The 14,066-nt window shown below is 53.8% G+C and overlaps 2 protein-coding genes and 1 pseudogene across 3 annotated transcripts; 1 reads left to right on the top strand and 2 right to left on the bottom strand.

Annotated features, from left to right (window-relative positions):
- The first annotated feature begins 3,485 nt into the window (after window positions 1-3,485).
- On the top strand, window positions 3,486-5,252 carry PAXX (PAXX non-homologous end joining factor). 2 transcript variants are annotated; one of them, XM_053557329.1, is made up of 7 exons: window positions 3,495-3,719; window positions 3,800-3,860; window positions 4,110-4,159; window positions 4,237-4,427; window positions 4,514-4,582; window positions 4,858-4,942; window positions 5,036-5,252. In XM_053557329.1, the coding sequence occupies exons 1-7, from the start codon at window positions 3,592-3,594 to the stop codon at window positions 5,073-5,075; spliced, it is 624 nt and encodes a 207-aa protein (XP_053413304.1). In that variant the 5' UTR covers window positions 3,495-3,591; the 3' UTR covers window positions 5,076-5,252. The 2 variants fall into 2 exon arrangements, with proteins under 2 accessions (XP_053413295.1, XP_053413304.1); XM_053557320.1 differs by having other exon boundaries at window positions 3,486-3,719; window positions 4,858-5,252.
- Window positions 5,253-5,986: 734 nt separating this feature from the next.
- On the bottom strand, window positions 5,987-7,769 carry CLIC3 (chloride intracellular channel 3). The gene is made up of 6 exons (XM_053557310.1): window positions 7,727-7,769; window positions 6,957-7,066; window positions 6,752-6,877; window positions 6,501-6,607; window positions 6,257-6,432; window positions 5,987-6,186 (listed from the first exon to the last, which is right to left on the bottom strand). Exons 1-6 carry the CDS (start codon window positions 7,760-7,762, stop codon window positions 6,004-6,006), a joined length of 738 nt encoding a protein of 245 aa, XP_053413285.1. The 5' UTR covers window positions 7,763-7,769; the 3' UTR covers window positions 5,987-6,003.
- Window positions 7,770-10,233: 2,464 nt separating this feature from the next.
- Window positions 10,234-10,733, bottom strand: LOC128571668 (small nuclear ribonucleoprotein E-like; annotated as a pseudogene).
- Window positions 10,734-14,066: the final 3,333 nt, after the last annotated feature.

Raw genomic sequence — 14,066 nt, 5'->3', positions numbered from 1 at the left:
AGCATCTCTATGCACTGAAGAGACAGATATAGTGGCAAATAAAACAGAAACCCCTGTCCTTGGCTTGGTGCCTGGGACTCAAGCGGCTAAGGCGCCAGCCACATACACCTGAGCTGGCGGGTTCAAATCCAGCCCAGGCCTGCCAAACAACCATGACGGCTGCAACCAAAAAATAGCCGGGCGTTGTGGCGGGCCCCTGTAGTCCCAGCTACTTGGGAGGTGGAGGCAGGAGGGTTGCTTGAGCCCAGGAGTTTGAGATTGCTGTGAGCTGTGATGCCATTGCACTGTACCCAGGGCAACAGCTTGAGGCTGTGTCTCAAGATTACACAAAAGTGTAATCTTCCAGGAGGCTGGAATGGTTGGGACCATCCTAGAGACTGCTACCACAATAGGTAAACTAGAATGTCCTTTATAAAGTGCCAAGTTTGGGAAATAAGCAAGTGAAACAAGAGAGAGTGTTATGAGAGCTGAAATGTTATGTGCAGTGACCAGGGAAGGTGACTTTTGAGTATAGACCTAAAATAAATTTTATTTATAAAAATATATAAATAAATAAAAATAGAAAAACTGAGGCAAGAGGATCGCTTAAGCCCAAGAGTTGGAGGTTGGTGTGAGCTATGACACCATGGCACTCTACCCAGTGGGACAGCTTGAGACTCTGTCTCAAAAAAAAAAAAGAAAGAAAGAAAGAAACCCCTATCCTCATGTGTTGCAACCCTGGAACTGAGCCTCAGCGCAGGGGACTTGGAGTTCCCCAAGCAGGAACTTTACCTGACTGCCCAGAGTCCAGCTTACAGAGAGAATGCATAGTAAATTCACATGCACAGTTTCTTGACCCATGAGAGAAAGCACTGTATCAGCTTCTAGCAAGGCAGATAGGAGCAGGCTCCACCCAATTATCCAAGGCCTTTTTGTTGGTGTTTGGGGGGCATGCATATGCAAAGCAAAAAAGGGAGAAGGTACCAGTCTTATATTTCAATTAAACAGGCAGTTTTTTGTTCAAGGAAGAGCACTATCAGAGTGAAGGACAGAGGAGCATTAAAGTAGAGATTAAAGGACACTATGATAGAGTTTTAATGAGGGAAAGTTACAGCCCACAGGTTAAATAGCTGCAGCTGGAGGGTAACTGTCAGTTGCTTTTTAGTTTTATTTATATCCTATCTCTAAGCTGCTGATTTCTATCCGGATATTTCCCAGACTAGTTTCCATCTATTCTAATGGACATTCCACCACCCACCTTAAGCATGCATAGCAGCAGAGAGGCTGAGGTCCATGGCTGTATCCTGCTCTAGTTCTTGGGAATGCCAGCCTACACTAGCTTTTACCCACACTCACGGACTTCACAGGAGAGGCTGTGAAGAGACAGACAATAAACAGGACAAATAAGTGTATCAGGCATCTACAGCAGAGAGACAGACAGACAATAAACAGGAGAGACAGACAATAAACAGGACAAATAAGTGTATCAGGCATCTACGGCAGAGTAACAAATTACCCCCAAATTTGGCAGCGTTAAACAAGTGTGTGTTGTCACCCAGTTTCTTGTCGTTTTTGTCATCCTCAGTAGAGTGCTATGGTGTCACAGCTCACAGCAACCTCAAACTCCTGGGCCTAAGCAATTCTCCTGCCTCAGCCTCCCAAGCAGCCAGGACCACAGGCACCGGCCACAACACCTGGCCTTTTTTTTTTTGTTGCAATTGTCACTGTTGTCTGCCAGGCCTGGGCCAGATTCGAACCCACCAGCTCCAGTGTATGTGGCCGGTGCCCTAGCTGCCTATACAGGTGCCGAGCCTCTTTTTTTTTTTTTTTTTAATAGATGGGGTCTTGGTCTATCATTCAGGCTAGAGTGTAGTAATGGCTTCATAGATCACTGCAGCCTCAAATTCCTGGGCTCAAGTGATCCTCCTACCTCAGTCTCCTGAGTAGGTAGGACTGTAGATGTGTGCCACCAAGCCTGGGTGATTAAAAAACGTTTTTTAGACACAGGGACTTGCTGTGTTTTTGAGGCTGGTCTTGAACTGTTGGCCCTGCACTGACCTACCAAAGTGTTATGGATATAGGTGGCTTGTCTCTCAGTTTCTGAGGATCAGAAATCTGTTCCTCAGATACAAGATCAAGCTGTTGGCTAAGGCTATGGTCTGACAGGAAGGCTCAGCTGGAAAGGAGGGTGTTTGCTTTCCCCCTGTCTCACTGGTTGTTGGCAGTCTTTAGTCCTTTGTCACACAGACATCTCCACAGGGCTGCCTCATGTCATGCTAGGCAATACAGGAGGGAGGGAGAAGTGACAGCCCATTACTTCTGCCTTATTCTAGTGACTAGAAAAATGTCCAGCTCAAGGGGAAAAGATTACATGAAGGTATAATCTTCCAGGAGGCTGGAATGGTTGGGGCCACCCTAGAGACTGCTACCACAATAGGTAAACTAGAATGTCCTTTACAAAGTGACAGGTATGGGAAATAAGCAAGTGAAACAAGAGAGAGTGTTATGAGAGCTGAAATGTTATGTGCAGTGACCAGGGAAGGTGACTTTTGAGTATAGACCTAAAAGAAATCATGTAAGACACAGGAAGTGGGTGAGTCTGGGGGAAGGATGTGCCAGGTAGACACAACAGCTCATGCAAAGGCCCTAAGACATGAGTCACAGCAGGACTGAAGGGCAGTGAACCAGAAGGAAGAAGCTGAGGCTCCCTTGGGATACAGCCCAGGTTGCAAACTCACTGGGCCGCCCCTCAGCCACCCTACAGTCACCCCAGCCTTCTTGCAAAGCCTTGAGCAGAGCTGTTCTTCTTCCACAGGGCCTTTGCCTGGGACCCTCTATTCTGGCACACTGCATCCTTATGTTACTCAAAGTTGCAGCTCAGACAGCACCTGCTCCCGTTCAAGGTGCTCCCATCCTGCGGCATCAGCTGCAGTTTCTGCCTAGCACTCGGCGCTGAGTGAGAAAGTCATGTTTGTTTATTATTTGTCTCTCCCATTAGCTCTTACAATCCCCAGGGGATCCGAGACCTTGACTGTAGATCCGGATGTCCTGGAGGCCCAGGACAACGTGAGGCATGCAAGAGGCCTGGCAGTAACAGGTGGGATGCACGGAGGAGTGAGAAACCCCCTGTACTGGTTACCATCCTTTACTCACTTTTTGTCCTTTGACATGTTACAGTTAGGTGTTAGGAAGCCTCGTGTTTGTATGTGTTGGGGAGGGCTGCGGCTGGGCCAAGGGCGGGATGCCCGCCAAAGACAAGGAGTGAACTTGGGACTCCACGGGGACAGAGGAGCGCAGCTGAGTAACCCTCCCCGCCAGAGCCAGGGGTGGCGCTCTAGAGCCGGGACACAGACCTGGCTCTGCCCCCGGCCCTCGCACTAAGCTCCGCCCCGAGCCCCGCCTCTGAGGAGACAGCCTTGGGCCTTAAGCCCCGCCCCCTGCCCGGCTCTGTCCTGCGCAGGCTCTCTAGGCTTCACCACTGACTAACGCTCGGCTTCGGAAACGGACATTCCGCGCAGGCGCACTAAGCACACAGCAGGCACACAACCCCCCACCCCCTACTTTCCGGTCGCTCGGGTCTGTTGCGTCCGGGTGTCGGCTGGAAGAGCTGCGATGGCACCACCGCTGCCGCTGTCCCCGCCACTTTGCACGCTGCCTCCGGGCCCCGGGCCGCCCCGCTTTGTGTGTTATTGTGAGGGAGAGGGAAGCGGGGATGGGGACTCTGGCGGCTTCAACCTCTAGTGAGTGGGGTCGGCGGGAGGTGGGGGGCTCGGGGAATCAGGGCGGCCCCTCCTGACAGCCGCTCCACTCCCCGTCCCAGTGTGACTGACGCCGTAACGCTGTGGAGCACCTGCTTCACGCCGGACAGCCTGGCTGCCCTTGTGAGTAACGGGGCACCTGGGCAGATTAGGGAGCCTGCAACACCCCGTACCTACAAGCCAAAGCATCTATGTGCTAAAGGGAATCTGGGATTCCCCCAAAGGGACTGCGCACCCCCATTTCCCTGCTTAGTAGCTGTAGTTTTGAAATTATCTTTGGATCCCAGGTGGCTCTGGGGTCTGGCAGGTTTGAGGTGCCCCCAGTGGGTCCAGGGTCTCAGGAAGCTGCTGACAAGCCCTTGTGCCCTGTAGAAAGCCCGTTTTGGCCTGCATGCGGCTGAAGACATCACTCCTCGGTTCAGGTGAGACTCAAGCAGGGAGAAAAGGGGTGGGAGTCGGGTGGGTCTGGCCACAGCACTCAGCACCTCTCCTCTCCCAGGGCAGCCTGTGAGCAGCAAGCTGTGACTCTGACCCTGCAGGAGGACAGAGCATCTCTGACCTTTTCAGGGGGCCCCTCAGCCCTGGCCTTTGACCTCTCCAAGGTGCCTGGCCCAGCAGCAGCCCCTAGGTTGCAGGCACTGACACTGGGCCTAGCAAAACGTGTGTTCAGCCTGGAGCAGCAGCTGGCAGGTGAGATGGGAGTAGGAATCTTCTACCCTCATTAGGATCCCCTGCTCCTGACACCAACTGGGCTGTCCACTGGCTTTCTTCCCCAGCCACAGAAGACATAGCTGCCAGCCCCAGGAAGAACCCCAGGCCTACAGGGCCGCAGCTTTTCTTGCCAGGTGAGATGTGTCAGTCTGACTTGGGTTGGGACTGTACTCTTTCCCTTGGAACACAGTTTTCCCAGAAGAAGTCTCAAGAGAGAGAGAGAGAGAATATATATATATATTTGCAGTTTTTGGCCAGGGCTGGGTTTGACCCCACCACCTTCGGCATATGGGGCTGGCGCCCTACCCCTTTGAGCCACAGGCGCCACCCGAGAACCTATATTTTTAGAGAGAATTGTGACCCGAGGTGTTGTCAGGTTCAGGAGCCCTTGCATCCTATTTTCCCCCAGACCCAGATCCCCAGAGAAGCAGCTCTGGACCTGGAGTTAGGAGACGGTGTCCAGGAGAGTCCCTCATCAACCCTGGCTTCAAGAGGTATCTGCCCACTGGCCCTTTCCTGTGCCTATGGTCCAAGCCTGGACTCTTCCTTCCCTCCACACTCCATAGTGTCACCCTCTTCTATCCTAGTAAGAAACCAGCTGGTGGTGTAAACTTTGATGAAACCTGAAGGCACAGCAAAAATGTGGTTCTGCTGAGAGTCTGCCTGTTGGGGGGGGGGCAGCCTCCAAGGCCCCCTCCCGGGGAAATCACCACCACCAGTTCCACCTGCCTGTTCTGCTTCTGGGAAGGAATAAGGCAGCTCCTCAAGTCCCTTCCCCAACAAATAAATGCTCTCTCAGGTGGAGGTACTGGTCATGCTCTGGCTCCTTGACATTGGCCTGGGGAGGAGGCCAGGGAACCTCCTTGGGGTCTGTACTCTGGGCAGAGGGCCACAGGATATAACAGATACACCAGGCACCCAGGTCTCTGGAGGAGTCTCTTTCTTGTTGGGTCTGGGGATGGCAAGAGAGATCTCTGACCTGTCTAGATATTCCTGCCTGGACAGCCCAGAGCCTGAGAGAGGCCTACCCAAGGGCAGGGCTCTCCCAGGCTTGGAACTCTGTTCCCACTTTCAGGCCCCACCCAGGGCACGGCTGCAAGTACTCCACACAAGGAGGCACACAATAGAAAGTCCTCTGTAGGCACATGTTTGGATGGCCACCACCCTGAAGCCCCTACGGGGTGGGGCTTGGCCTGCTGGGTGGGACCCAGCTGTGGAATGTAGGCCCACCTGGCCTGGAGCCCAGAGATGGCTTTGTGGGTTCCCCTCCCCACCCTCCTTGGCCATCCAGGGTGCCCTGCCCAACCCTGGCCTGACTGGTTTGGGAGCCCAATCCTGTCCCCAAGATCCCTGATGGCATCACTGCAAGTGAGTGGCCTGGCTCAGCATGGGGAAATGTACCGCACCCTGACCACTGGTCTCTCCTGCCCTTGTCTTCTTGTTCATCTTGGGCTTAGTGTCCTGGGAGTTAGAAGCACTTCCAGGTGGCAGCAATGCCGGTGGGGTCTCTGGCCCCTCAGATGTCAGGACACGCTGACTCCGGATAGAGAAACCTTTATGGTACTGCAGATGAGGGGATGGGGCGTGGGTGCACAATGGGTTGGTAGGCTGCCAAGATCTCGGAGCTGTGCGGACATGTGTACTTGAACTCCTTTTCCAGCAGTGCATGGTCCAGGTATTTGCGGACACCCCACATTTGGGTGGGGATGGGCGCCTGTCGGAAGTGCGTACACACGGTCTGCGGACAATGGTGCTGTTAGGACCCTCTGCAGGGTCCGCCTGTGCCCCTACCCATGCTTTGCACTCACATTGACAATGTGCAACTTGGGCAGCAGGCTGCAGTCAGCCAGTGAGAGCTGGTTGCCATCCAGGAAGCGGCGGCGGGACTCGCACAGCTGGGGCTCCTGCTCCAGCTCGTGCTCCAGGGGCTGGCGCAGGTACCTGTCTAGCCTGGCAAGGGCGCGCAGCAGCTGCTGGTACAGGGCTGGAGGCGGGGGCCAGTGAGCATCAGGCCTGGGCCATCCTCCCACCCCAGCCTTGACCCCACCTTACCGTCATCCTGCGCAGGCATGGGGTTTTTGATGAAAGCTGAGAACTTATGGAAGACATCATTACCCGCTGTGTTGGACTCCCTGTAACGTGGTGCCAGGCTGGGAAAGCTGCAAGGTGGGCAGTATGAGGGACCTGGGTCAGATCCTGGCCCTGCCGCTCTGCCCCCATCCTGTAATACTTCAAAATACTCCACAGGGCTCTGTCCCTCCCTGGGGCACCATCTTTCTCCCTCCACCCATGCAGGCCCTCACTCAGGTGGCCCCAAAGTCTCCTCCAGGAACTCTTCAATCTGCAATGTGTCCGTCTTGGCTTCTCCGTCACACAGCAGGATAGGCAGCTGTGAGCCAGGGGCAAAGTCCTTCAGCACGTCTGGGGACCTGTGGGCACCAGCAGGAAAGGAGGTGCAGGCCCTCTGGCATGTGGAGGCCAGGGAGGCACCCCCAGGGTGGGTCTCACCTGCGCGCGTCCACTGTGGTGAGGGTGAAGGGCACGCCCTTGAGGAGCAGTACCATGAAGAGCCGCTGGCAGAAAGGGCAGTGCCCAATGCTCTCCCCATCCTCGCTCGCCTAGGGTGGGTGGGACAAAGGATGTTGGGGCTGGGAGGAGACCCAGGAACCTGCCTACCACTGCCAGCAGAACTGGAACTAGAACAACGCCAGGGCTCTGGCATGGTTGGTCCAGCCTCTCAGTGCCCAGTGAGGGTCTTTGACTTGGGCCCTAGGAGGTGGGAGGGGTGGGATCCTGGCTCCGGTCCTGGTACCTGGAACTTTATCTTCAGAGCCTGGGTAGAGGCCAGAGCCCAAAAGCTGGTTGCAAGGGTGGGGTGAGCCCAGCAAACTGTTTTCTGGCACTGCCTGGAAGCACACCGACTCCCCCAAGCCCTGAGGGGGCCTGGCAGTACCCACAAGCAGACCTAGGCATGAGCCTGAGACCTGGTGGGGCTGCCTGGCCCAGGCCCCCTTTCCTGGAATGCTGATCTTTGCTCCAGGAGAGCAGAGAAGGGCCCAGTAGCCAAGGCTGGGAGTGGGACTAGGGCACACTGACCCCCCACCATCACCACTGCCCTGGCTCATTCTTCCTCTGTGGTGCTGCCTGAGTCTCCTGAAACCAGCCCAGGGCAGGGGCTCAGACATTGCTGAAGAGGCCCCTCTCAGCCAGCCCCATGAAGTAGACCCCAAAAAGCACCCTTCCTCGAGCCCTCCCTTCCAGCCCAGGCTGCCCAGCACCTTGACAAACAGCTGGAGCTTGGCGGTCTCGGCCATGGTGAGAGCTGAGGCAGTCAGGGCTCACTGGGAACCTGGGAGCTCTTTAAGTCTCCCTCTGTCTCCGCCCTCCCTGACCTGGCCCGCCCTAGGGAACTACCTAAGTGGTGGATGAAGCTGCCTGTGCAGCTTGAGCCTAAACCTGGTGTCTGAGCATGAGGTGTGACCCTGGGGTAGGGGAGCGGGGGCAGTGCTGGAGTCTGCCCAGCTGGCTCACACCCAAACACAGGCTCTAGTGCCAAGTGACTGGCAGGGTCCAGGGGATGCGGGACAGATGAAGACCAGCGGACAGAAAGTCAGGGAGCACCTATGGCCAGGAGGTATATGGAGTGGACCAGGCCACCCCACCCTGGGGCCAGCTCAAGGCCTGCCCCATGGCCCTCCGTGCAGGCCCCTGTAGGGCTTCGCTGCAAGTGCTCCACAGAAATCCTGGAATGAGGATGAGCAGGAGAAATGTCCAGCCTAGCTTCAGTTTCCTTGTCAGCAGTGTCAGGGTGATAAGCCCAGCTGGAAGAGATGCTTCTCCCACCCTCCACCAGGGTGGGGCTCACAGTCCACATGGAACAGGCTGAGAGATGGTCTGCTGGTGGGGTGCTCACCCCTTGTGTAGGGTCCCACCCCCCACCCTCCCACTTGGGCTCAGAACAGATTTCTTGTTTCTCTAAACCTATAAAAAGCAGTACCAAGAGGGAGTGGAGAAGCCACAGCCTACGTGGCCCTTAGCTGGAAGGAAGAGGCCTGGGAGCTTGTGCAGTCTGCCAGTGAGAGCCTGTTTACCCTGCTTGACTGGTACCCGCTGCACAGGCTCTGCCTTTGGGGTCACCCAGCATGACTCCATCCTGCCTGGGCACTAGTGTCTTGTGGGGGCAGTCCCACAAGGTACCCTGAGGAGAGATAGGCCCCAGGGTGTGCACAGGATCAGCCTGGACACCCCAGTCTTCCTCCAGCAGTGTGGTGCCCTGGTGACCCACAAGTCTGGACAGGGCAGCCAAGGTGGCATTGACAACTCACCTGCTTGTCAGGGCCTCAGACATGACACTGGCCCCTATACCACAATCCAGTCCCTGTGACTGTCTCAGGTGACCATGCCCCAGAGCCCCTCCTTGCCAGTCCAGCCTGACCACTTCCTGAACCCCTCACTGGTCGGGGCTCTCAGGCACAGGCCACTGTACAAGACTTGGAAGTTTGCTCTGGGGCTTTAACATTCTTTGGGGGCTTGAGCTCCAGCCTCCGGCTAGAACCTCTGTTTGCCCTCCACCCAGCCTCTACCTCCATTCCAGTACCAGTGTTCCAGCTATTTCTCACCAGTGTGGCCGGGGCTCCACCTGCCACCTTCTGGCATCCCTGGCAGACAAACCACCAACTGTAGGGAAACCCTGAAGCCTCCACACCTGCCTGGCTTGCCAGGTGCCTGTGTGTATATGAGCGCGTTGATAATGGGCACCCTTACCAATCCATAAGAAAAAGAAGGAAGTGGACAGAAATATCAACTGGTGTCTCAGAGAAAAGGAAACAGAAAGTACCAACAAACATGAAAATATTTTGCCTCACACCTAACCAAATGAGATATGGCTCTTTGCAACCGGCAGAAATGGGGTCCCACTGTCATTTGTCCAGTGTCAGGTGTCATCTGAACACTCTCTCCCAGTGTCTTACCCACCCGGGAGTTAGCCCACGTTTCCTTCCAAAGCACAGGGATGTGTCTGCTGCCCCACTTGGTGGCAAAAACCCTGGGGTGCAGCTGCTGTCCTGGTCTGTGGGGGAGTCCCAGTGTGCCAGGGAAAGAGGACAGAGGTCCACACCGGCCTGCTGTGTGATGAATCTTGTCTGAGATTAGGTGACATTATGGACTGGATTGTGTCTCCAAAAAAACCTATGCTGGGATCCTAACCCACAGTACCTCAGGAGGTCCTTACAGAAGTAACTAGGTTAAACTGAGGTCATGAGGGCTGGTCCCAAACCAATGTGACTGGTGTCTGCAAAAGGAAGATTTGAGGTGGGTGCAGTACAGACACCTATAGTCCCAGATACTTGGGAGGCTAAGGCAGGGGACTGCTTGAGCACAGGAGCAGAAGGCTGCCATGTATTGTGATCACGCCTGTGAATGGCTACCAAGCTTGAGCCTGGGTGACATAGTGAAACCCCATTTCTAAAAAAATAAGAGGTACAGGTGATTGCACTAATGTACACAGCTATGATTTAAGAATAAAAAAATATAATAAAGAATAAATAATACCCCAATTCCCGAAAATAAGACATCCTCCGAAAATAAGACCTACTTACAGGAACGATAAGACGTCCTCTGAAAATAAGACCTAGAGCATCTTTGGGTAATAACAATTTTTTTTGCAGTTTTTTTTGGCCAGGGCCGGGTATGAACCGGCCATCTCCGGTGTATGGGGCCAGCGCTCTACTTCTTTAAGCCACGGGCACCACCCGATAGTTATGTTTTTAACAAAAACAATCCCACAGCATTTATTATCATTTTGAAATAACACAAGGGTAATCTTAACTGTATGAACAAATGTTTTAGAACTATACTCCCAACAGAGTATGCCCAAAAATCCTGTACTGCCTTCCCAACCATTTCTCACTTCATGGATGATTTCTAGTTGGAGACACTTCTTCGCAGAGCAATATTATCTCCCTTTGGCATGATCTGAGCCAGTTGTTTCCCTGACTTTAGTTTTAGAATGAATCTCTTCAGCATCCTCTAACACAAGGTTCATATGCTCATCAAAACCAACGACACAGCCCTCTGTCCTTACAGTCACTTGCTCTAGAGCTATACCTGAATTTGGGAGCTAATCCGTAAGTATCTGAAGATGAGCTTGACGGGCTGCACCGTCACCTTCTGCACATCCTGGCCCGGGCCGCCTTTGCCAGCGAGGAATCTCACAAAGCCCCCACGGGGCCTGCGCGCTACGTCGGAAAGCACCCTCCGGAATGAGGAACCAGGAGCAGAAGTATAGCAGGGTCACACAGGGACCTGGGTGGCTTTGGAGAAGTGTCTCTGTAGCCGGGAAGTCGCTTTTCTCTGTCAAGAATAAGTATTTTTTATTTTTATTTATTATTTTTTTGAGACAGAGCCTCAAGCTGTCAGCCTAGGTAGAGTGCCTTGGCATCACAGCTCACAGCAACCTCCAACTCCTGGGCTCAAGTAATTCTTCTGCCTCCACCTCCCAAGTAGCTGGGACTGCAGGCGCCTGCCACAACGCCCGGCTATTTTTTGGTTACAGCCGTCGTTGTTGTTTGGTGGGCCAGGCTGGATTTGAACCGCCAGCTCAGGGGTATGTAGCCTTAGCCGCTTGAGCCACAGGCGCCGAGCCAAGAATAAATATTTTTTAAAACGTAGATTTGGACAGACACATGCGCACACAGCATTCCGCGTGAAGATGCAGGCGGCAGGCAGGGGATGCACCTGTCGGCCACAGAGTGCAGAGGGGGCTGGGCCAAGGCTGCGGGACCTAGGCCCGGACCTGCAGACCAAGGAAGTAAGCATCTGAGATTTTTTTTTTGTAAAGACAGAGTTTCACTTTATGGCCCTTGGTAGAGTGCCGTGGCATCACACAGCTCACAGCAACCTCCAACTCCTGGGCTTAAGTGATTCTCTTGCCTCAGCCTCCCGAGTAGCTGGGACTACAGGCGCCCGCCACAACGCCCAGCTATATTTTGGTTGCAGTTCAGCCGGGGCCGGGTCTGAACCCACCACCCTCGGTATATGGGGCCTGCGCCTTACCGACTGAGCCGCAGACGCTGCCCAGCATCTGGGATTTTAACACTCCACTTTGTGGTACTTTGGCAGCCCTCAAAAAACTGATACGATTGGGGGACAGAACATTGAGGAAAACCATTGTGCTAGAAGATTCTGAGTCTGTGCTTGCAGCACCTGGGAAAGGACCCAGGAGCTGCCTGCGGGGCGGCCTCCATTTTAGCTTCCTGGCCATCTGCACTGTTTGAACTTTCTGCCATATCTTCATAGTAAGTGTTTTAAAGAAATGAGAACAGAAATTTGCAGGCATCTGGACGCAGGGCTTACCCAGCCTCAGGGTTATCCCTTAAGGCTCCCACTCCTGCAGGTCCCTTCATGAAGCAGCCCGTGGAGGAGTCCTGCCCCAGGCAGCTCATCCTTCTGGCCCCTGGCTGAGGTTCCAGGGCTTCTGGTCTGGGATACGCTGATGTGGTAGAAATTCTTTCTCTCCTGAGTGCCCTTCTCTGTATGCTCTTTCCCCAAGGACATTTTTTTTTTTTTAAGAGATGGGGTGTCATTCTGTCACCCAGGCTGGAGTGCAATGGCATAATCATAACTCACTGCAGCCTTGAACTTTTGGTTGCTCAAGCGATCCTCCTGCCTTGGCCTCCTGAGTAGGTGGAACTACAAGTTATGCCTGAGTAATTTAAAAACTTTTTTCTTAGGAACAGGGTCTTTTTTTTATTTTTATTTTTTTTGTAGAGACAGAGTCTCACTTTATGGCCCTTGGTAGAGTGCCGTGGCCTCGCACAGCTCACAGCAACCTCCAACTCCTGGGCTTAAGCGATTCTCTTGCCTCAGCCTCCCGAGCAGCCGGGACTACAGGCGCCCGCCACAACGCCCGGCTATTTTTTGGTTGCAGTTAAGCCGGGGCTGGGTTTGAACCCGCCACCCTCTGTATATGGGGCCGGCGCCTCACTGACTGAGCCACAGGCGGGTCTTGCTACATTGCCCAGGTTGGCTTCAAACTCCAGGCCTTAAGTGAACCTCCCGCCTTAGCCACCCAGAATGTGGGGTTACAGGCGTGAGCCACCGCACCCAGCTCCACCCCAGCAACATTTCAAAAGTTCGGTTCTGAAGGGAGGTGCAGACATGTTGGGTGGATGACAGGGGGACTGGGGTGGCATCGGGGCATTGTCAGGAGCTTGTAGGGAATTTCCTAGCTCTATCCTCAGAGCCTAGGAACAGCGACAGCCCAGGAGCAGTGAGCAGGCCCCGTACTGGTTTCCAAAGACCATCCTTTTATAAGGAACCAGTGTTTTGCAATGGACCAAATGTGTCCCCCCAAAATTTGTGTGTTGGAATCCTAATCCCCAAGGTGATGTTATATGGTGGTGGGGCCTTTGGGAGGTGATGAGGTCATGAGAGTGGAGCTCTCATGAGAGGATCATCACCCTTAGAAAAGAGACTCTTAAAAAAGAGATGCCACAGAGCTGCCTCATGTTTTCCTCCACCTGTGGATACAGCCTCAATGGAGGCTGACTGTGCTGGCACCCTGCCTCCAAGGCTATGAGAAAGAAATGTCGACCAGGTGACCACTTTCAGCATGACTTGGCAAGGGACAGACTGACCTTGCAAGCCTCCTGGCATGACAACTGTGGCATTTCCCGGCATCGCTCTTGCCAAAAATGTCCAACTTATGTCTGACCGAGAGGAAATGATCAGACCCATCCAGACTCTGGCTTGGATTTGGAAAAGCTATCCTTGTTGAGGGGCCAGAATGGAAAGGCGGGAGACAAGGAAAAGCAACAAGAAATTCCTTACTGGATCCCGGGATTTCTAGAAAGCCATAAAGGACATGCCTGGGACAATGGGAACCTTGGACAACTTTCCTGTCTTTGGTAACTCCAGGGAGGTCCTCGTTCTTGGGAGGAGGAGGCTACAGGTCACAGCAACTGCTATTTACTTTCAGATGGGTCAGTGCAAAAGAAGGTGGCTAGAGAGAGGCGAGTGGGGAGGTATGGCACTACTTCAACAGCAGGTGGGTCTGGGAAGGGCACCACTTCAACAGCAGGTGGGTCTGGGAAGGGCAGACCCTTCTGTGCCGTGCTATTCTCCACAACTTTTCTGAAAGCTTAAAATGTTCTAAGGAAGATGGTGGTGGGGGTATATCTGTTTTCTATGGCTACGTTACAAATCAGTTCAAATTAAGAAGTTTAAAACGGCTGTGTGACGCCATGGCACTCTACTGAGGGCGATAAAGTGAGACTCTGTCTCTACCAAAAAAAAAAGTTTAAAACGACATACTCATGAATTGTCTCAGAGTCTCTGTGGGCTGGAGTCTGGGCACGGCCTATTTAGGTCCCGCGTGCAGTGTCCTGCCAGGCAACGGCCAGGCTGTATTCCTTTGTGGACCTCAGGGTCCTCTTCCTGGCAAGATTCAGCTCCTCGCGGTTGCAGAACGAGACCCCAGTCACTAGAGGTCACTGCAGAGTCCACATCCCTCTCTCCTGGGCCCAGCACCAAACATACCCCAGTCCCTCCAGTCCTTACCAGGCTCAATACACTCCTGGGCTGCTCCCAGGACCTGGGGAGACCTTATCCAGTGACCTC

The sequence above is a fragment of the Nycticebus coucang genome, chromosome 2, assembly GCF_027406575.1.
Source record: "Nycticebus coucang isolate mNycCou1 chromosome 2, mNycCou1.pri, whole genome shotgun sequence".
NCBI classification, from domain to species: domain Eukaryota; kingdom Metazoa; phylum Chordata; class Mammalia; order Primates; family Lorisidae; genus Nycticebus; species Nycticebus coucang.
Note: the sequence above shows the minus strand (reverse complement) of the source record. Positions and strands in the feature narration are given on the sequence as shown.